Genomic DNA, 24,752 nt, shown 5'->3' on the forward strand with positions numbered 1-24,752 from the left:
ATGTGTGGTGTGAATGTTGGTATTCCAAAGAAGATTGTGGTCCTATTGAGTTTTGATTTAGGTTGTGGTCTCTCCCCTTCCCTCTCTCCCTCTCTTTCTCCACATCTACTCTCCTTGTTATGAAAATCTATAAATACATAAATATTTGCTTTGATTTGAGCCTCCTTTGATTGATTTGTATATTTCTTTAATGGATTATGGTTCCGTTTAGAGTTTCCATTCGACTTCAATTTGGGGTTTTAGTTCGTGTTCAAAACTAAGGCTTTAGGGCTTATTTGTGGATTCAATGGAAGGTGCTTGTCTTTAATTTTGAGGTATCACTCTCTCTCTCTCTCTCTCTCTCTGTCTAACTCTCTCTCTCATTTTAGTTCTTATTTTGTGCTGATTTTAGTTCTTATTTTGTGCGTACAAGTAAGTAAAGGGGATGTGGAGGGGAAAATTGAATCTCAAGAAGAAAATTGAGTGTTTTGATGATTTGTGTAGGTTTGTTTCTGTGTGATTTAAGATGTAAGTGATTTTTTCTTCTCCCAGTAGCAGTTTTATGGGTGTGTCTATTATGACTTGCTTGAATGCTATATGATAGTTTCCGTAACATCTCTGTATAAGGTATTATCCATCTGGACTATGTAATGATTTTAGGATTCCCGCCACTCTACATGAAATGCAAATCTGTGATCAGCTAAGAACTGACACAGTTACATTTTTTGGCTGAATAACATCAACTGCTATAGAAATTAGGCCAGTGATGCTTGACATGCTCAATCGTGGATGTCATTGCACAAGATGAGATATCTAATTTTTATGTGTTTCGTCTTCTACTGTCCTTGTTCCTATCAGTGAAATAAATGTGGTGCTTAGATTATTAATGTTAAAAGTCTTACATGTTTACATGTTTTTAGGTTCCACAAACCATGGAAATTCTTCTTGCTGAATTAAACAGGGTCTGCATATACAGTGTTCTAATGTATATGAGTTACTCTGAGTCAGTATTTAAAATAAAAGAAGCTTACAACAAAGCCATTGGATATCAAGAAGAAGATGGAAAGCTTGGAAACAGTGATACATATGTAGAACGAGTGAGGTCATGTATGAAGGTATATGGAGCACTTGTTCAGGTGCGTCTCTTTGATCTAGCACTAATGTCTGCCGAATATTTGAGTCATTGTGCTTGCTCGTTTTTAGTTTCAAGTTGCTCATTTCTAGTTTTAAGTATCACGGAAACTATGTGAGTCGTATTGGTTTTTAGACAGAAGCTGAAGGAGTTAAGAACCCACATGGAATTGAAGAAGGCTGGGCATGGATGGCAAGATTTTTGAATGCTCTTCCAGCCAATTTATACACTGCTGTTTCATTGTAGACCTTTATTGAAGTATGATCAAGAAATTCTTATCATTATATACAATTGCTAAAGTAGTATCAAATTTAATATTATGTTTCCTTACCCAGATGGCAGGCTTTGCTCTATACAGAAGATACAGATTCCAGTTCAAGAAGATGCTCAATATCATTTCCCGAAACTTTGTCAGTGCACTTGAACAACGACCAGATCTAGCCAATGTAGTTATGAACACTTCATCCTGTATGCTAGCCTTCCTTCTGTCCACACAAAATTGTAAATATGAGTTCAATTTTCAGCACAAATATTCTGTTTTCACTTGAGAAACTGTCCTTAACATGCTAAACTAGGTATGTTTCTAAACTTACACAGGATAAAATTTGTTCTAGTTAACTAGGTTGAATATCTTTTATTAAAAAGTGTGTTGATAGTCATATAATACAGGTGAGAGGGGAAAGGGATAAATTCAACAGGTGATCTGTTGATAGTCCTGACCAGCAGAGTTGCTACCATCCACATGTACAGAAAAAACAGGTGCCAAGTTCTATTTTTCTTAAAACTTATAGATTTTAAATCTCTCTCAAATTACTCTTTCTTATTAAAAAAATCTAGTGTACATCCCTTTATGATATTTAACAGTATCTAGTGTACATTTAGGTCAATCACATCCAAAAGTTTGTCACAAGGATAAATGATTTTCTATGTAATTATGTTGTATGTAATTATGTTGTAATTATGTAATTATGTAATTATGTTGTCGATTTATTTTGAAGATTGTTTTCTTCAGATTGGGAAATTGCCTATCACATGCTGTAATGATATTGTAAGGACAACATAGCTCTTGCGGAAGACATGAAGAGAAGCTGAAAATCCTTGTAGACTCTATATTTTCTTTAATTTGTAGTAGAAATCTTAGACTCATGAAGGCAGTGATATCAATATGCTTTTAGCTTTTGTATAACTATGTTGCTGTGATTTTTGATCATAGATTAACTTTAGAACTTTTGTTTAGATTTGCAAAGTTAATTTCATTTGATTACTTGTCATATTTTGTGTAAGACAACGCTTTTAACAACCAAGCTTCATTAAAATATCATGTCTTTAATACTAAAACAATGCTTTCGAACACAAAACTTTGGTGCAAAATTAACTCTCACAACACTAGTAAACCATTATCCATATAATATTAAGATATTGTATCAAAGGTATTCATGCAATACGTTTGGAAAAATAAACAGTTGTATGTATCTGATCATGCCATACGTTAAAATCCAAAATTGTTGTGTGTAGAAATTTATTACAAGAGTTGTACGAGCTCAGTTTCATTTTTGTTGTCTATCTGAATACACAACAACGTTTATACAATAATAAGTGTTGTAGGATTGGTTTTAATGTTATACCTTACACAACGGTTTTCTGAGTTTGTGAGAACCCTTGAGTAATGTCGCTTGTTACGACGAAAACAAGCAAAAAACGTTGTCTTTTCTGGATGTAATACAACGGGCTTAATCCATATTCATTGTCTGTATAATCTCAGACAATGTTTTTTAGCCGATGTCTGATCCAACTAACAGACGGTGGCTCAATAGTCAACGGAAAAATAGGGTATCAGACAACGGATATAAACCGTTGTTGAAGCTTGTTTTCCTTGTAGTGAACAATTCAACAGTATATATTTCAATAGATATATATATTAGTGATATAACCAAAATTTCATATCAAAATAATTTCATTTGATTTTCCATTTTAACAGTCAAGCATGTTTGACTAGTACAAATAACTAGTGTTTATCCTCAATTGATGTTTCGATTATTTTAAAAATATTTTTTAATGATCTAACCGTATGGATGTCAATAGATATTTATATTAGTGATATAACCAAAATTTCATTTCAAATTAATTTTATCTGGTTTGCCATTTTAACTGTCAAGTATCAGTTTGACTAGTACAGCTAGCTAGTGTTTAATCTTGAATTGATGTTTCGATTATTTAAAAAATATTTTTTAACGATCCAACTGTATGGATGTCAATAGATATATATATTAGTGATATAACAAAAATTTCATATCAAATTAATTTTATGTAGTTTGTTATTTTAACAGTCAACCATCAGTTTGACTAGTACATCTAACTAGTGTTTAATCCTGAATTGATGTTTCGATTATTTTAAAAATATTTTTGAACGATCCATCTGTATCAATGTCAATAGATATATATATTAGTGATATAACCAAAATTTCATATCAAAAAAATTTTATTTGGTTTGAGATTTTAACAGTCAAGCATCAGTTTGACTAGTACAACTAACTAGTGTTGATCCGGAATTAGTGTTACGATTATTTGAAAAATATATTTCAACGATCCAACCGTATGGATGACAATATATATATATATTAATGATATAACCAAAATTTCATATCAAAATAATTTTATGTAGTTTGCCATTTTAACAGTCAACCATTAGTTTGACTAGTACAACTAACTAGTGTTTAATCTTGAATTGATGTTTCGATTATTTTAAAAATATTTTTGAACGATCCAACTGTATGGATGTCAATAGATATATGTATTAGTGATATAACCAAAATTTCATGTCAAAATAATTTTATCTGGTTTGCCATTTTAACAGTCAAGTATTAGTTTGACAAGTACAACTAACTAGTGTTTAATCTTCAATTGATGTTTCGATTATTTTAAAAATATTTTTTAACGATCCAACCGTATGGATATCAATAGATATATATTAGTGATATAAACAAAATTTCATATCAAAATAATTTTATGTAGTTTGCCATTTTAACAGTCAACCATCAGTTTGACTAGTACAGCTAACTAGTGTTTAATCCTGAATTGATGTTTCGATTATTTTAAAAATATTTTTCAACGATCCATCCGTATGGATGTCAATAGATATATATATTAGTGATATAACCAAAATTTCGTATCAGAATAATTTTATTTGGTTTGACATTTTAACAGTCAAACATCAGTTTTACTAGTACATCTAACTAGTGTTGATCCTGAATTAGTGTTACGATTATTTTCAAAATATTTTTCAACTATCCAACCGTGTGGATGTCAACAGATATATATACATATAAATATATTTATATATTAGTGATATAACCAAAATTTCATATCAAAATAATTTTATTTGGTTTGACATTTTAACAGTCAAGTATCAGTTTGACTAGTACAGCTAACTAGTGTTGAATCGTGAATTAGTGTTACGATTATTTTAAAAATATTTTTAATGATCCAACAGTATTGTATTGATGAATATATATATATATATATGTATATATATATATTAGTGATATAATCAATGTTTCATATTAAACTATTTTATCAAAATATTTAATTTTTTCCGAAATTCTTGAAATGTCAACCAAACAAATAAATGTTGACATTAATATAATTTAATCATGAAATAATATTTTTTAAAAATTGAAATTATCAATAATCATGTCCTAATTTATGACGAAATTCGTCATAAATTATTATCTACAAAAAAATTGAGAAAAGTCAAATTTACCGCCAAAATTTTGGGCAATTTCCGACGAATTTTAATTTCCGTCGTAAATTGGACGTTCCAATATTTTCCGTCAAAAATATTTTGTCATAAATTTAGATGAAATATTTTTTATTTAATTTCACATTTAAGTTTTAATAAAAATATTTAACTTAAGACAAAATGTTGAAATCGTCACAATTTCAAATGATTTTTATATTCCCGTCAATTTTTTTTGGAAAAAAATAAATTTCCGTCTTTGATAACTTACGACGAAATTTAATTTCCGTCGTAAATTTGACGATCCGATTTTTTTCGTCACAAATATTTCGTTGTAAATTTAGATAAAATATTTTTTATTCAATTTCAATTTAAAATTTTAATAAAAATAATTAACTTACCACGAAAAGTTTAAATCGTCGCAACTTTAAATAATTTTTATTTTTGTTTAATCGTACCGTGCATAATTTTATTAATAAAATAATAAATTTACGACGGTTTTGGATTTCGTCGTAAATAATTACGACGCTTTACTTTTTTTCGTCGTAAATTGGGCGCGCATTTTTTTCCGTCGTAAGTTGCCCGTCGTAATTGGCCTATTTTGTTGTAGTGGATTCTCAATTCTTATTTCTTACATAGATGAGAAATTTGTAGTACAATGAAGATGTTTGGGTTACAGATTAAGGCATTTTGCCACATGAATAATTTGTTTTTATGGGTCTGGTGGACTTATAGTGTGCCTTTTGTTGTGGAGGATTATGTTTGGAATTGCTAAAATAGTTTTGTTGGTTTATATGAAGGCATGGCTAGATAGAGGATTCTTGCTCTTTTGGCTCGTAATCATTTTATTGTTTGTGAGTTGTTCTTTCTCAATTTTAGTGATTATTAATGGTAGTTTGTGGCTAATCAGGGAAGCAATATACTTTTTGGTACTCCACGTTTGTTGTAAGAACTTGTTTATAGAAACTCCAAATTAAGTTTAGGGAGAGTTGATGATATTTTTTAAATGTTGCATAAACATGTATTGTGGGTTTACAAAGAGTTTTGTCTATTTGAAACATGTCTTTAATAAAGATAATTAGAGTTTGAAGGAATACAATTAAATGAGTAGATTGTTCTAGATAATATTGGGGTAATATTGTTGTTGTTTATCCACTAGTACAAATTCTGTCATACGGGTCTCCTTATACGAGTCTGTTGTGAGTGGAACAGATTTTATATGTCTATTATACATTGCACAGACCCATATATCACATAGTAATGTGTACTATTAAAATTATGTTTAATAGCGTATATCATGATATTCTTACAAATTCTTTTATTTATTTTAAGTATATTTTAAGTATATTTTATTTTAAGTATACTTTTATCAAAAAGTATGTGATTATGGGTTTTTTAGTTATATGCAGGTCTTACCAAGTGTCAAAAATTAAGTTCACATGTCATCATTTTTATTGGCTCTGCTTCTTGTACAAAGTATCTTTATGCCACTCATCAATGAAAGTTGTGAACTTATGATTCTAGTATTCTACCATAGAGTTAGTATACATTTCTTTGCATGAACTCTATGATTCAATTATTAATCTTAAAATTTTAGTTTCTTTTTGTTGTCTCCCCAATAATATGCTCTATGTTTTTGCGTTTCTTTCTTGATTATTCAGCAAACAACTACTGATGGTAGTACAATCACTTGCCTTATAAATGAGGAACTCAGATTCATAGCATAGTGTTGTTGACGAAGCAAGATCACTACCAGAAAAACGGCTAAATACAACCGGTTTAAAATCGGTTGTATTTAGCTAAATTCGACCGTTTTCGGTTGTATTTAGCTAAATACGACCGGTTTTTGGGCCGGTTGTATTCGCTCGAGTCATATTTAGTAAACCGGTTGTATTTAGTACTAAATACAACCGACTAAATACAACCGGCTAAATACAACCGCTTAAATATGACCGGCTAAATACAACCGATTCCGGTCAAATTTAATTTTTCAGATAAAATTTGAATCACCCCCCCAAATAATTAAATTTTTTAAAAATTTTTAAATAGCCGCCCAAAAATTTAAATTTTTTGAAAATTTTTAAATAGCCGCCCAAAAAATTAAATTCGACCGAAAATGATCAAAAATAGGATTCTTAATTTCAACCGCATTCGGTTGTAATAACGAAAACCGGATTTTAAAAAAAACTCCCCGGAAACGGGAAAATTTCCCAAATCAGGTGAGTTTGCCCAGATCCATCTTATTTCGGAAACTCCGACGATCCAAAAATACAACTTTCAGTCCGATTTTTATATTTAAAACACTCAAAAGTGACCAGGCAATCTCGTGTTTTAACGAAGTTAACCGATTCCAGCCATTAGCTTTTCCGGCGATCTCAAAAAACTAACCATAATTCACAAAATATTTTTGTACCACTCCTTGTTCAACGGTCTAATGATACATCACTTCAAAATACATGAATCAACAACCTAAAGTAAAAATCCAAATTCGAAGTAAACTTAAAAAATGAAAAAATTTGGTAACAAATCGTTACCTCGGGGGGAGGGGGTGAGTGAGAGAGAGAGAGGGGCAGGAAAAAAAGATTAGAGGGGGAGGGTGGGATCTTGTGCGGCGGCGAGGGAAAATCTCCGACGGCGGCAGCGGCGGAGAGAGAGAGAGAGCGGCGGCGGAGAGAGGGGGGGAGAAAGAGAGAGAGAGAGAGGACGAAAAAAGAGACAAGAAGGAAGGAGGGGGTGAAATCTTGTGCGTCGGCGGCGAGGGGATCAGAAGAAGAAGAAGATGTGAGGAGATTAAGATGTGAGGAGATTTGGGTGGAAGAATGAGGGAGGAGTGATTGTGCGGGTGAAAGAAACAGAGGTGGGGCTTGGTGGGTGGGGGAGGGGGGCTATAAAACTTTGTTTTATATTTTTTTTTGTTTTTACTTGTAATCTAAAGATGATCGTTGGATTATACATTATAGTTAAATTTGGTACGTTGATCTTATTTACACGGATCGCTGACATGGCGTTAAATTTTATTGTATTTGGTTGAATTTAGGAGTGTCAATTTAATTAATTTATTATAATTAATTAATGTATCGTATGATAATTAAAATTTCTCGTAATTTCAATGACATAAATAATATAATTATTTAACCTTTTTTAAAAAAAATATTATAATACTATAAGATTATTATTTATTTAAAAACTTACTATTTTAGCTAAATTTTGAAAATTTATCTTTTTTAACCATTTTAAGTTTTAACATCCCGTAGATCGTACATTATTTGTTTATATTTTTTAAAAAAAGTATAATGCATGTAGCATGCGGGCATGCAACTTTGAATTTTTTGTTATGATTTTTTAAATTAATTACATAATTATTCAGTTTTTTTAAATATAACAAATAAAAATTTTAATCCCATATTGATGATTCGATATTTTTAAAAATATTAATGAATGATCCAACCGTACGGATGTCAAGATCAGTATATTTTAGTGATATGACAAAAATTTTAGAAAAAATTAAATATATTTTGTTTGCTTTTTTAACAGTCAACTAGTAATTTGACTCGTACTTCTAACTAGTGTTTAATCCCATATTGATGATTCGATATTTTTAAAAATATTAATGAATGATCCAACCGTACGGATGTCAAGATCAGTATATTTTAGTGACATGACAAAAAATTTAGAAAAAAATAAATATATTTGGTTTGCTTTTTTAGCAGTCAACTAGTAATTTGACACGTACTTCTAACTAGTGTTTAATCCCATATTGATGATTCGATATTTTTAAAAATATTAATGAATGATCCAACCGTACGAATGTCAAGATTTGTATATTTTAGTGATATGACAAAAAATCTAGAAAAAAATATATATATTTGGTTTGCTTTTTTAACAGTCAACTAGTAATTTGACCCGTACTTCTAACTAGTGTTTAATCCCATATTGATGATTCGATATTTTTAAAAATATTAATGAATGATCCAACCGTACGGATGTCAACATCTGTATATTTTAGTGATATGACAAAAAATTTAGAAAAAAATAAATATATTTGGTTTGTTTTTTTAACAGTTAACTAGTAATTTGACCCGTACTTCTAACTAGTGTTTAATCTAATATTGACGATTCGATATTTTCAAAAATATTAATGAATGATCCAACCGTACGGATGTCAAGATCAGTATATTTTAGTGATATGACAAAAATTTTAGAAAAAAATAAATATATTTGGTTTGCTTTTTTAACAGTCAACTAGTAATTTGACCCGTACTTCTAACTAGTGTTTAATCCCATATTGATGATTCGATATTTTTAAAAATATTAATGAATGATCCAACCGTACGGATGTCAAGATCAGTATATTTTAGTGATATGACAAAAATTTTAGAAAAAAATAAATAAACCAAATATATTTATTTTTTCTAAATTTTTTGTCATATCACTAAAATTTGACCCGTACTTCTAACTAGTGTTTAATCTAATATTGACGATTCGATATTTTTAAAAATATTAATGAATGATCCAACCGTACGGATGTCAAGATCAGTATATTTTAGTGATATGACAAAAATTTTTGAAAAAATTAAATATATTTGGTTTGCTTTTTTAACAGTCAACTAGTAATTTGACACGTACTTCTAACTAGTGTTTAATCCCATATTGATGATTCGATATTTTTAAAAATATTAATGAATGATCCAACCGTACGGATGTCAAGATTTGTATATTTTAGTGATATGACAAAAAATTTAGAAAAAAATAAATATATTTGGTTTGCTTTTTTAACAGTCAACTAGTAATTTGACCCGTACTTCTAACTAGTGTTTAATCCCATATTGATGATTCGATATTTTTAAAAATATTAATGAATTATCCAACCATACGGATGTCAAGATCTGTATATTTTAGTGATATGACAAAAAATTTAGAAAAAAATAAATATATTTGGTTTGCTTTTTTAACAGTCAACTAGTAATTTGACCCGTACTTTTAACTAGTATTTAATCCCATATTATTGATTTGATATTTTTAAAAATATTAATGAATGATCCAACCGTACGGATGTCAAGATCTGTATATTTTAGTGATATGACAAAAAAATTAGAAAAAAATAAATATATTTGGTTTGCTTTTTTAACAGTCAACTAGTAATTTGACCTGTACTTCTAACTAGTGTTTAATCTCATATTGATGATTCGATATTTTTAAAAATATTAATGAATGATCCAACTGTACGGATGTCAAGATCTGTATATTTTAGTGATATGGCAAAAAATTTAGAAAAAAATAAATATATGTGGTTTGCCTTAATAAATTTTTAAAAAAATAATTATTAATTCAACGATAAATATCTAACTACCATAATAATATTTTTTGCAAGAACTAAAATATAAATTTCGTGTAAATTTTATTCTATATTTTTTTTCAAAAATTTTCTGCCATTTTTAAAAATAATTCGACCGAAATCGGTTGAATTTAGTAAAAAATGCGTTGGCGGGAAAATTCCCGCCATTTTTTGGCAAGGCTAAATTCGATTGAATGCAGTTGAATTTAGGAGCACGCCTAAACTCAACCGTATACGGTTGTATATAAATATGGTTGTATTTATTCGGTTGTAATTAGTAAGGCTAAATTCAACCGAATGCGGTTGAATTTAGGAGCACGCCTAAACTCAACCGTATACGGTTGTATATATATACGGTTGTATTTATTCGGTTGTAATTAGTAAGGCTAAATTCAACCGAATGCGGTTGAATTTAGGAGCACGCCTAAACTCAACCGTATACGGTTGTATATATATACGGTTATATTTATTCGGTTGTAATTAGTACTAAATTCGACCGCGTAAATACGACCGTATTTAAATACGCCCGCATGCGGTTGTATTTAGCCGCACCCTTAATTTCAACCGAAAACGGTTGAATTTGATGTCGGTTGTATTTGTGCGGTTTTATTTAGCCTTATTTTCTTGTAGTGGATATTGCCATCACCTGCTTAATATATCATGCAAAGAAATGCATAGCAAATAGGCTAGTTTCAGCTCTGCATACGCAATTAAGGGGATTTCCGTACTTGGCTCTGTTTCTGTCTTCGTACATAGTTCAGTGAGATTAATATAAGCATGCAGGTACAAACACGTTGGGGGTACAACAAAATGCAAATAAACTCCACGTTGCATTAGAGGTAGGAGTTGAGGACTTGGAAAGTTCATTGTTATAGTGTATAAATATATTTTAGATAATCAGCTCAGAATATTTAAAAAGAAACCCATTGTGGCTCCCCAGGAATAATTTATTATATTATTTTTATTTATCGTGGCTGTGGTGTAGTTTAGAGAATTAAATTAGATGTCAAAGAGACAAATATGTATAAGATCAAATATTTAACTTTTTTTTTCTTTTATCTCATCATGTATTGAATATGTAGGCTAATGTTCTAGAAACTGAATACAAAAAGAAATTTTCGCTTCATAGTGTTTAAAATTGAGGAAAAGCAAGTGATTCTGGAAAAGCATGGTGAGCGAGCACAGAGTTAAGAAGATTTTGGAGATAGCCTTCCTCAAGATGAGTGTCGGTTATGTGGTTTATGATTATGTTTTTGTTAGCATAAAGAATTGCCAGAAGAGCAGAATTTTCTTCATTGCATGGTAAGTACAAAATGCAAGGTCTCAATTTTGGTTTATTTGCTTTCCATTTCTTTAAGGTCATTTATTTCTAATGTGTATATGGTTGCAAAGGTGTCCTCATACTCAAAAGTTATAGAGCAAAATGATTTATGCAAGCTCTAAAAACATTTCAAGAGGGAACTCGATGACATTCATGTTGAGTTGCAAGCCACTGATCCAACAGAAATGGGACTCGATATTTTCAATAGCCGAGCCAATTAAAATGTGTACGTTAATGAGCATGTTTAGAAATAGATTTTAAGTTATAGTTGTAATTCTGGTAGAGAACCTTTCTATTGTAAATTTAATTTCAACCGTGGAATAACAATTGGATTATCATAATACCATTTTATTTTAAAATTGGTTTATTTTAAATAATGAGATTAATTTTGTAAACAGTTGTGTGAAAGCCACATAAAAATGATGAAAACCGATGTATGTCTCACTGCACATTATTTTTTTTAAAAAAACCATTGTATTTTGATATTCTTTGCAATGGTTTAAATCTTTTACACCATTATCTTTTAAACAAAAAACATTTATGGCAACGGTTTTAATTATTTAAAAGGAAGTTTATAAACTGTTGTTTATGACAATATCGAATAAGTTAACAATAAGGGATTTTCCAAAAACCATTGTTGTTAAGTAAGGTAGCCAATAGTTAAATAAAGAAAAAGTTGTTTAAAAAAGTTCCAACAATGGTTATTATAGAATATTCGTTGTGCCTTCTTGATTGTAACCAGTATTGAAAAAGGTTACAAGGGTATAAAAAACTGTTGTCTAATGTTCTATCACACTAGTGTTGTATAGACAACGGAAGGAAAATATACATGTCACACAATGGTGAAAAAATGGTGTATGATCGCTAATTTCCTCTAGTGAGAAATCTAAGCAAAGAGAAGGAGAGAGTGAGAAATAAGGAGTTTAAGGAAAGTAAAGTAATATTTTTTGTTAACGGGAAAATAGCAGCCCAAATATTTGGGGTGGGGAAGTGTGCAGATCTATGTCTCAATTTCTTTAAATTATTTTTTCAGTTTTTTATTAAATATCTAAAATTTTAAATATTATAAGAAAATTGAACAACTAATGTAAAATATATGACAAAATAACACGACTATAATAAAATCAATCAGAACAATTATTCGTATAATGGGATCGTCGAACAATTTTTTTTTAAAAAAATTGAAACCATTCGGGACAAGAATCTACAAGGAACCCATGTTGATCGTAATTTGAATATTATAAAAATACACGATATAACATCTAATTTTTTTTATAAAAAAATACACATCACTAAAATTAGTAGATAACATCATCCATATGGTTGGAGCGTTTAACAAGAATTTTATAAAAATAAAATAACCACTCGGGAAAAGACTTGGTTATAGGAACCTGCGTTGGCCGTAAATTGACTATTATAAAAACACACGATATAAAATATAATTTTTTAAAAAAAATTAGACATCTCAAAAATTAGAAGGCAACATCATCCGCCCGTACGGTTGGATCGTTGAACAAGAATTTTAAAAAAGTATAATCACAACTCGGGACAAGATTTGGTTATAGGAACCCGTATTGACCGAAATTTGACTATTATAAAAACACACGATATAAAATCTAAATTTTATTAAAAAAATTTACACATCTCTAAAATTAGTATATAACATCATCCGTACGGTTAAATCGTTGAACAAGAATTTTAAAAAAATAGAATTACCACTCCGGACAAGACTTGGTTACAGGAATCTGTGTTGACCGTAATTTGAAAATTATAAAAATACAGGATAAAAAATCTATTTTTTTTAAAAAAATTACACATCTCTAAAATGAGTAGGTAACATCATCCGTATGGTTGGATCGTTGATCAAGAAATTTAAAAAAAAATAGAACCACCACTTGGGACAAGACTACGTAATGGAAATTCATGTGCACCGTGGTTTAAAATCTATTTTTTTTAAAAAAAATTACACATCTCTAAAATTAGTAAGTAACATTATCCTTACGGTTCGATCAATTAAAAATAATTTTAAAAAAATTAGAACATGAATATTCATAATAAATTTTGAAAATAGTACGATAGCTAACAAAACACTAAATAACATATTGGAACACAACAAAGCAAATGCAATGCTTTAAAGTGCCACGTCAGCAATAGGCCCACTTTTCGGCCCCGTACTGCTACATCTGCATTGGGTCCCGCATGTGGGACCCACTGATGCCACGTCAGCATGCTTACGTCAGCATGCTAAAATCAGCATGCCACATCATCAATAGGTCCCACATGTGGGCCCCACATGTGCCACGTCAACAAAAAATACCACCTCTTGTGGGACCTACATGCCACGGTGGGCCCAATATGCCACCTCAAAATTTTTTTTCATGTCAGCATTTATTAAATAAAAAAAATGGTTAATGCAACACTATGACCTCCACTGTTGCATGCTGCGCAACCCTGACAATTATTAGCAACGGTAGCTTCAATGTAATGCTACGCTTCATCCACTATGTTGCAAAAAACTTAAAATTTTGTAGGTAATGCACCACTTTTCGTGCAAAGCTAGCTAAAAATCGTTGCCTATGTGTATTTATGGGGTAGTGTGGCTACCTAAGAGATGAATCAATTTTTTAGGTATGCTTTAAGGTCCATGTTACCCGTAATAAATGGATAATCGATGGTGGATGCTTTCGCCATATGACCAGTGATAAATCCATATTTCTATCACTCGTAGCTAAAGAGGGAGGTCTAGTTATAGTGGTGACACTAACATCGTTCGTATCATTGGTAAAGGCACCGCTGTTAATGACATGTTTGCTATTACTAATGTACATTTAGTTGACGATTTAAAATACAATCTGATTAGTATAAGTCAACTTACTGATGTTGGTCATAAGGTTAATTTTGATAAAGACACTACGCCATAAGTGGGTTGATGCAATGCTTTTTAAAAAGTGTTACAAGCATTTCATTACAATATATGTGCTATTGTAACAATACTGAATTGGTATTACAATAGTTGTAAACCTAGTGTTGCACGGAAGTCACGGTGTTGCACAACATCTAACACGAGCACTTGTTGTTACAATAGCTATTTTTTATTTTTATAATATTAAAGTGAATACATTATCCTAAAATTACAATTAGAATTTATTATCAATAATTTATGATTATAAAAATCTTTAATATTATAAAATTTTAAAAATGGATCATATTTCGTTTCAATATCAAATAATATTATAGTTAAAATGAAATAAGATTTTTTTCATATATATATATAATAGTTTTATTTATTAAAATTAAAGTTTAAAAAATAAGAGTTTTGCAAAAAAAAAAGTAAAAAAAAAACAGAGCGGACAAATTTTGGAGTTGAAATGTCTGGGTGGTAATTTTCCCCCTTAAACGAAAACAGACCGACTATACTTCCCCCACCAAACATAAACACACAAACTTCAACAAAACACTCACTCCGTGAACAAAAACTCCCTTGACATAGACTCTCTTCAAACGAAATACACTCCCTTCGAACGAGATACACTCTCTCCTAATTGGATATACACAGACACAGTTTCTCCGATTAGAGTTACCAACTTTTAATTTTTTTAGTCTGCAGGCGATTAAGGTTTTATATAGTAGTTAAGGTGCTTAATTAGGTTCTTTTTTGATATCCTTATAACTCTAATTTTCATGTTGATATTTTAGGCGTTTAGGGCTTCAGAATTGGGGATTCTTGTTAATATTTTCATTAAGGTAAAATTGGGGGTTTTTCTCAAACTAATTCTAATCAGTTCTATTTTCAATTTAATATGGGTATTCTAATTCGATTATGTTTTTTTCAAGAAAAACCCATTGTTTGTGGTAGATCTTTTTGCTCTTATTGTATATAGTTTCTCAATTTTTTAAAAAATGATGCATTTGGGAGCATAAAGAGAATGTGAAAAACGAAGGCAGGTAGCATTTAGTTGTATATTTCTTGTCTCTCCAGTTGTGATTCTTCTGTCCTTTCTCATTTTGAGTTGATGATCCTTTTTTCGCAAATCGGGGGAGTGAGTTTTACCTATAATTAACAAAACTATTGAATATATTACCAAAGGTTGTTCATTTGTTTTCTCTTTCTTAATGATTTTAGGGAAAATTAATTTTTTTATCACTCAACTATTAATTTCTTTAGAAACCTACCATCCAATTCACATTATTATTTTTTTTGTCAATAACGTCTATTTTGTATTGAATTCTACCACATTCCGTTAAGGTTGACTTCTTTCCCTCTATACAAACCCACATTCCGGCCAAGCCAATTCATGATCAAATCGGGTCTATTTTCTATAATTTTTCAGTCTAAATCCCTCTATACAAACCCAATAATTCATATCTAGTAACAACAATCACAACCAAAGTGTTTCGATGATTCCGTCGAGTTCTAATAAAAAATTCCGACGAGTTTAAAATCCGGCAATAGCAAAATTGATTCAAAACTCAATAAAAATTAATACATATGAACCAATACACACCTACAAGACTATAACACCAACTTCTACTAACAAATAATCACTTAATCATTCAAAAAATGAAGAAAACAAGTGTCGTCTACTTTTCCGGCGAATACAAAATTATAACCCAAAAATCACCATATAAACACATACGAATTCAAAATCGAACAATCTACACATTCATAACTTTAAAATTAGTAAACGATTAACCAAAATAGAATACTAAAATTAACAATTTTGGACAAAGTTAACGGAATGGTTTAAAATGAAAAGGAAATGTAAGTTTAGTGACAAAAAAAATAAAAATGTATGTTGGGTGGTAGATTTCTAAAAAACTAAATAGTTGAGTGATAAAAAATCGATTTTCCCATGATTTTATATATTTTTTAATTTATTCATAGTACCTTTATGGTTTCAGAATCTGGTATCAGTCTTTTGCAACTGGAGCCCTTGCCTTCGTAGAACAAATTGATGTGGAGAGCTTTGAAACCCTTGTTCTCTCATGATACATCAGACGTTAGTCCTGATAAAATCTTTCAAGGGCTTTAGTTTTGCACTTGTATGATATAGTCTTTCTGTGTTAACATAACTTACATCTTAAACTCAGTAAAGAACCTTTTTCTGCCGCATTCCATTGCCTTTCTAAAATAGGAAAAATCGATCTAATTTATTCCATGTGCTCCCGTTGGTCGTTCTATTTTTTGAATTTTTATTTTAGTCAATATTTGACTGATCTAAAATATTGTTATATGCTATTGCAGTTGAAAAATATGGTCTCGGATACATGGAAGCATGATGTTTACCTTATGTCACATTTTTCTGTCATTTACTGGTCTTCTTTAGCTTGCAACAAGTCTGAGGTTCTCAATGTTTCTGGATATGTGGCACCATGTGAAGTGAGTGTTTCTATATTTCCTTCAGTAATTCAGTTACTTTAAGTGTCACTTTTTTGTGGAGGCATTAAAATTTTATTTTCTCCTTAGAAATATCCAGGAAATTTATTGGAAGGTTTTAATCAGGCCCAACCTAGCACGTTAGGTATAAAAGAAAATCTGCTTGTTGCTGACGGGTTTCAAGGAAAACTTATATGTAAGGAAATTTATTGTATTACTCTTTGTGTTGTTCGTATAAGTTTGGAAAGATGCGGGGGTGCTAAATAATTATTTTGTTTCTTCTGGTTGGGAAAAAAGTGAAAAATAATTACACTTGTTTGTAGTGGTAAATATGCGCGTGTTTATAGATGAACTAACAATATACCATAGAATGCATATAGCAACAACAAAAATTTATTGCCTAAAGTGCTATTTATGTTGCACTAGAATTCATGCCAACAAATATGCAAAAATTTGGGGTTGCATCCGGTGGTGATGTAACAGAAGTCATATAGCAAAATTTTAAGTCATGGACTACAACAACAAAATATTATAGCAATAAATCATATTTAGCAATAAAATATATTTTATAGCAACGAAGTTAAATCATTGCAATAGCTGTTTTTGTCAGCTAAACAACCACCATATAGCAACATTAATTGGTCTAATTGCAATGAAATTTAAGGTCAAATTTGAAAAATATTGCAATATTTTATTGCTGATGTAATTGCAAATGGCAATATATTTAGATACAATTGCAACAATATTTTTTTAAAAAAAAATAGTAGGATCTTATTGAAAATAGAGCAATCCAAGCATTTATATTATGCTACAAAACCAAACATCAATGTCATTCAAAGGTACCATGACCAATTTACAAGAAGCTCCTAGGCTGTCCCGGCATCATTATTATTCAAATCATTCATAATTTAAATATAAGAAAAAATGAAAATAACTAGCTAAACCAAATTCCCGAAAAAATTTAACCACATACACAGAGAACTAAACAAAATTCCCGTATGAATTTAAACAAAAGTAATTTATCTAGCTAGCAAATTGTGGATAACATAAACTAAAGTAAATATAATATGTCATATTTCTTTATTTCCATGTGCATCACAATCATCGTCGTTCTTCTCCATCCTCCGGATCATCTTCATTCATATTACACATGTAGCAGTACCTTCCATATAGGCTTAATCATGAGTGATATACATCAACCCAAACAATGATAATTCTAATTTGACAAATATAATATATAATAATAATCATGAGTGATAAACATTAATTCCAATTGTGAACTGTGATTTGTATATATATAACAATGAGTAGAAAAGTTATATAAACATTAGACGGGATCAAGATAAAATTTATATAATCAGTAGGCTCCACCAAACAGTTAGCAGCTTGCTTGTATGCCTTCACCAAACCAACATATTCATACTTTGTATTCTGCAATATATATATATAGGGTCTTACTCCATTGAGAACCTGTTTTTGGTGAGATATGAGGTATAATCTCAACCATAAAAATTTAATCTATTTTTAATCTAGACCATTCATTTTAAATCTTATCATCTTCTGTAATATCATCTCTTCCATATTATTCTTTCTACTTACCACTCACCACCACCTCGAACCACCAGCAACCACCATTTCTGGCCACCACTACCACCGGCGACCACCACCATCTCCGACGACCACCAAAAAATCAACACCGTCAAATATAAAATCACCACCGTCAAATGAGAACACCATCGAAAAATAAAAAATTACCACCCGAAAACGAAAAATCACCGTCGGTAAACAAAAATCACCATACCCGACCACTATTTTTCCCCACCAGTTCATTCATCAACTCCGACAACCAACATCATAAAAAAACATCAAAAAACGGATACAAATCAGTAAAAATTAAAAAGAATCACCAGAATTTCATGAAAATAAGCATCGATATTAAGCAGCAAATCTGAAAATCGCATATATCAGAGCAGTGATTTATGTGAGAGAGTGAATGGGAGGGCGGCAGAGTGGCAGCGGGACTGGTACAACAGCGACATCAGATCTGAATTTGAAGTGTATGTATGTATATGTTTATGAGAGAGAGAGGGAGAGAGGTGGTGGAGACTGGCGGTGGCAGATCAAAGGCAGAGGTGGGGATAAGGTAGCAGCGTGGGCAGGGGTCTGGTGGGGTGAGAGGAGGTAAGGAGAGAGATGAACTAAATTAAAATGTATGGTCTAGATTAAAAGTAATTACTAAAAAGATGTGGCTGAGATTAGATCTCAGTTCTCATATTAGCGGGGTTCTCATTTCAGCAACTCCCTATATATATATATATAGAGGTGTTATATCTAGTAGTGATGACAGAGGATGCAACTATAGTTCACCAATATAGTTTATTAAACCCACGTACATCCGAATTACCTACATAAGCTTATATATCATGATTAATTGATACTTGAGTATCGATCATTGTTAATGCAAACTGTTAAGCTATAAACTATAAAAGTTTATAATGAATGTAGATTAAAAAAGATTTAGTCTAAATCTTATGTAATTCTTATTTAAATTCATTATTCTAATTCCACTACAAGAAACAAGGCAAAATTCGACCGAAAAAAATTAGTCGAATTTAGCTTAATTCGACCATGCGCGGTTGAATTTACCTAATTTCGACCGATTTTGAATCGGTTGTAATAGAAGGAGTCGAATTTTGAAGTTCGGTCATATTTAACTAAATTCGACCGTCAAATTACGACCGAAAAATTACAACCATTTAAATTCGACTGTAAAAAATCGACCAAAGATGCTCAAATTTGATTCCAGCAGAATTTTACTTCAACATTTAAAATTTTCACTTGAAATTTGAAAATACCGCCAATTTTTTTTTATAATATGAAATTCCCGCCAAAAATACTAAATTCCACCGTAACCGGTCACTTTTGAAATTCAACCGCTTCGAGTAAAAAAATAAACTCAAATATTTTTAATCAAAAAGTAACTTTGACTGTTTTTGGTCGAATATTAAACTCGACCGGTGTTTCTAAATTCGATTGTATTTATCCAACAAATGTCATTTAAACTCAACCAACGTTAGTCGAATTAAGAGCCCAAAAAAAACATAATAGTGCTTATGACTAGTACTAATGATAGGCCATATTTATATACCTGTACACCCAAATGCAATTCACAGACTAACAAAGATATATGCTAACAAATCTAGTTAGCTTAACAAAAGTTACATTCCTTAAACGCTTAACAAAATAGCTAGTTAGCTTAGCTTTACAAAGGAGTTAGAAATTTCAGTGCTGACAGTTATATCCGGGTTATATCCAATACCGAATAATAGTAGAAAGTTCAAATAAACCATTAGTTACATACCCGGAAATGTCTAACAAAAGAGCTAGCTTTACAAAAGGGAAACTGAAGGTTCTAAATCCATCAGTCCATAAAAAGCTAAGCGTGTTCACCGGACCAAATAAAAAGACCTAGAGCAACGGATAGTTGTGTGCGTCAAGATCTTCATCATCATATTCACCTCCAACTCCGTCTTCATTGTCACCTCCAACTGCATCTTTATTTCCATAGTTGGAGGTGTTGTGCACCACCACTGCCTTCCCTAGCAGGGTCTCCTGCATCGGTACATAAACAAGTATACCAATATTTTGTTAATATAATAAAACCTATATAATTACCTTACAAAACAAAGCATACAGGCAACTAAATAAGCTTAATAAATATACTTATACTTATCAGAAAACATATATAGTCACCCGCATGCATGAAACTTGTAAAGTTTTAAGCATATATTATAAATTGCAAGTGTTTATAAACTAAACATGAAGGCAAGTATTAGTAACATGCCAACAATTAATATAAATTTATAACATAGAGCAGACTGCAAAATCGCACATGAATAAAATAAAAAGGCAGTTTATATTTGTACATGAACAAGGCCACAGAGCATACAAACACAATTAAAAAACTTACTGCTTGTGGTAGGCCTTCATATTACAATGCATTGCAATTAATTATTCATTTTAACTGAACCTTAGAACCGATAACATAAATTCGTTATATTTTGAAATATAATTGTGTCTGTCACCTTGTGTCTCAATACTACAATTCAACATAATATTACCAAAAGAAGTGAATCAACACTTCATTTCAAATTAATATCAACCAAGACTGATCAAAACTGTAACTTCACAAACAATTTGACCTGTGACTAAGACTGGTCCAATTGTTGCTATTGAAGATAATGACAACGAGAGATTTCAGACCATAAAACTGATCTTCATTCCTGGATCAGATTTGCATGTCATATGATTATTTAGTTTATAACTTGTTATTATCATATAATTATTATCAGTAGATAATAATGATAATCTACTTCACAGGTTTTTTGGCTTAACATTCTTCAAAAAATAAAACTTCATCTTAAATAAATATATGGCTTTCTAGATCAAGTAATTTAAGTAAACAAAATATGTTACCTGTACAATGATCTTATCATTGTCCTTCAAGATCCCTTTTAGCGCAACACTTGTTGTCCGCACATAATTTGTGTGCTTTGATCGCTGACTCGGGTCTGGAAAAGCAGCAGTGGCTAGGTTACTCACTTTCTCGTCCAGAACAGATCGCATCACCTCCATGGGTAAAGAATATACCATTTGTTTCACTTCTTCTAAGATCATTGGCATCATAAAATAGATTTCTTCGGGAGCAACGTCAAATGATTGGTCAGAGTCTTTCATTTTTCTTTTTTTTATTAGCTTCATTGCATCTTGTGCTCCCATCAACTCCGCCAAGGTATCTTGGGGAAACAAGTTAACCCTCCCCTAAGTCGGGGGTCTCGCTCCAGCTAGCACAATCAGATTATTCTTCCGCTGAATTTCCCTTTGTGTACGGGGGGATGCCCCTTCATCAGCAGACTCCAACTCATTTGCCAATTCAACTCACACCTTTTTCAGTTTTCCCTAAAATATATGAAAGGAAAATCACAAATAAAGCACTTCTCTATTAATTGACCCTAAAAACAAGCATTCAATTATAAATCAGTTTACTTAAAAATAAAATACAAACCTGTAGCTCTATCACAGCTGGTTCAGTAGGGTCATACACGGTATTCATAAATTCCTCATCACTGATTGGCATCTCACCTTTAGCAATTCTGACTTCATCTATTTCCTGTCAGATGGAAAATAAATATGATAAATATTTTAATTATAAGTTGGTAATATTTTTAGTAAATTATAACTTATAAGTTATAGTTATTTATTAGAAAGTAGATAATTAAACATAATAATTTTAAAAAATAAATAAAGAATTAAAAAAATAATTTTAAGTAAAATCTGAATCAGTCAAAACATATTAAATTAAACACCTTTACTTGAGAACAGTTGTAGTGAAGTGTTATGAGTTTTATATTTGCATTAATGCTAGGTAATTAGTCTTGTTGTGGGAGGGCATCAGCATAGATAGCAAAACATGAGAGATTAAAACCAAAATAAGAACTTATAATACAAAATCAAGGACATTTCCACTCATACTTGCAAAAGATAAAAAAAAACTACCAAATATATTTACAAGATAGAATAATACCTTTCGTCTTTGTTCATATGGTTTTGCACCAGTACGAGAGGTAAATTCCATCTTTTCTCGGGCATTCTTGCCAGCATACGACAATTTTTTAAATTCTGTTGTGCCCCAATACGCGCATATCAAATTCCATGCCCGGTGAGAGAAGTAATGAGGCTTGAATGCTTCACCTTTTATGTCGAGTTCTTCTTCAGTATATCCGCATTCAAATAAGACATTCAACTTCTTGAGCAGTCAGGCCCTCTAAGTACCAAGATAGGACTTAAAATTCCTATTCAGATGTGCTCTCACAGCTCCGTCCCCATCTTCTTCGAGAATCCCCTTCGGATTAATGTAGTACGCCTGTCAAAATAAATTGCTTAGATTTAAAATAAAAAAGCACAGTAAAGTGTTTCAAATTAAAAAAACATTTAGTCTAGTATTAATTATTAGTAGCTAGAAACATAATAATATAAGAGTAGTTAAACATTATTAGTGGCTATATTTATTGCATGAACTGTGGTAGTAGACAGTTAATTCAGGGTTGTCTTGCATTTTTAGTCCCACCGGCCACCACAGTTGTACTAGAGCAGTCGGTGTGATTTTAAAGTACTCAAATAAGTGTGATTATAAACTATGTTTAGGCGATTAACATGTGATACGCCGCTAAAATGTACACTTACAATTTATATAGTCCTTAAAGAGAAGAAAACAAAACACAAACCGTGCATCATGTGAGTAAAAACCATGAGAACTCCGGGAGCTACTTGCAAACTCTTATCTGAATGTTTTATTTCAGTTAAAAACCAACACTAATGTCCACTAATTCTTACCTACACTTAACACAAACAAACCAGAAAACCAGAAAACACACTTTTAGCCGCACAACGGGTCACACTTTTATTGAAAGATTGATTTACAATATCGGAGAGATAATTAGTGAATAAAATATATGATTTATAACCAATATATGTGATTTTAACCAAAATCATACACTTTGGTTTAAGCTACCTAATTTAAATATTACTTGAAATGAAACAAGATATAAAAGTCTAAAAGTTAGTTAAAAAAAGAAAGAAAGTAAACTCTAAACAAGAAAGAAAGAAAACGAAAAAGAAAGAAAACTCTAAACTCTAAACTCTAAAGGCTGTTAAGAAAACAAGAATGAAACAAGAAAGTTCATCGAGGAGAATGAAATTAAGCATTACATCTGTTGAGAATAAAATAGAAGTAAAAACTCTAAACCCCAAGTAGTAGTTTACAAAGGCAGAAAGAAAAATAAAATTAAAATACTTACTTTAAAACAGTTGATACATCTGTTGTACCAAGCATTACGTGCAGCTCCCTTTGTAGAGATGGTATGTTTATCCCATTTCAGGCGAGCAAGGCGTGCCAATGTTTTCTTTGGCGTATTCCCCATAAAACTGTAAAAACATAATGAAAGTTTAGCAAGTTGATGTTAAAAACAAGCACTTTAAACAGATATAATGCTTATTAAAAACAAGCACTTTAAAACAGTTTAGGGTTGTCAATCCAAATGTCAGCAAATTTCTTAATGTCAGCAAAAAGGACAGGTCTTATCATCTCGATAGAGAACCCAATTGGGAAAAACCGAGCCACAGAACAAACCAGAACCAGAGATAACACACTACTAGCACAGCCCAATCAGATAACAGGCCAGAACTCATTAGAATGTTGTGTTATAGATACTTCGAGTATACTGGTTATAGTCTAGAGGGGCCAATAAATGTAATATGTAGCTAAACAATCTTTATTTACATCAATCTATATAATACTTGTAGCATCATCAGGTGTGTGCTTAGGTGTACATTCCTAACTAAGTGGGATTGCCTTTTCTAGTACAAACAATGCTCAATGTACAGAGGTGTTTATCAACACCGCACCCTTCCATTGTTGCATTCACTTCCCAATTTTCATACTATTAGTTGAGTTGCTGGTCTGATTTTACTTTTAACAAAAAAGTCTGAAATTTAGCTGACTGTTACTATATCATTAAACAACACACTAAAGTCTTATATGCTAAAACAGACTGAAGTATGAAAATCACTATTGCATGACTGACAATAATCAGAAAATTATATTGTGGTCTGCTAAGCTTCCTGCCCACCACTGAGGTATTTAATGTTTCAAAGATAGATTTAGCTAGTACCTAACTGAGATATTAGCACATGCTTTAACCAATCTATACAAGTATTAATGGTACCTTACTCTGATTAAATTAAGAATTAGTAGACAATAGTCAATAGTCATTTTAAAAAACTCAAGGCATTTTCTGTTAGCAATATTTGATA

At 31.0% G+C, this 24,752-nt stretch overlaps 1 protein-coding gene across 1 annotated transcript; it reads left to right on the plus strand.

Annotated features, from left to right (window-relative positions):
• Window positions 1-576: 576 nt before the first annotated feature.
• Window positions 577-16,925, plus strand: LOC141680688 (mRNA export factor GLE1-like). Its single transcript, XM_074486846.1, has 5 exons — window positions 577-606; window positions 900-1,115; window positions 1,247-1,345; window positions 1,447-1,557; window positions 16,749-16,925. Exons 1-5 carry the CDS (start codon window positions 577-579, stop codon window positions 16,923-16,925), a joined length of 633 nt encoding a protein of 210 aa, XP_074342947.1.
• The last annotated feature ends 7,827 nt before the right edge of the window (window positions 16,926-24,752 follow it).

Source organism: Apium graveolens, chromosome 8 (genome assembly GCF_009905375.1).
Source record: "Apium graveolens cultivar Ventura chromosome 8, ASM990537v1, whole genome shotgun sequence".
NCBI classification, from domain to species: Eukaryota; Viridiplantae; Streptophyta; class Magnoliopsida; order Apiales; family Apiaceae; genus Apium; species Apium graveolens.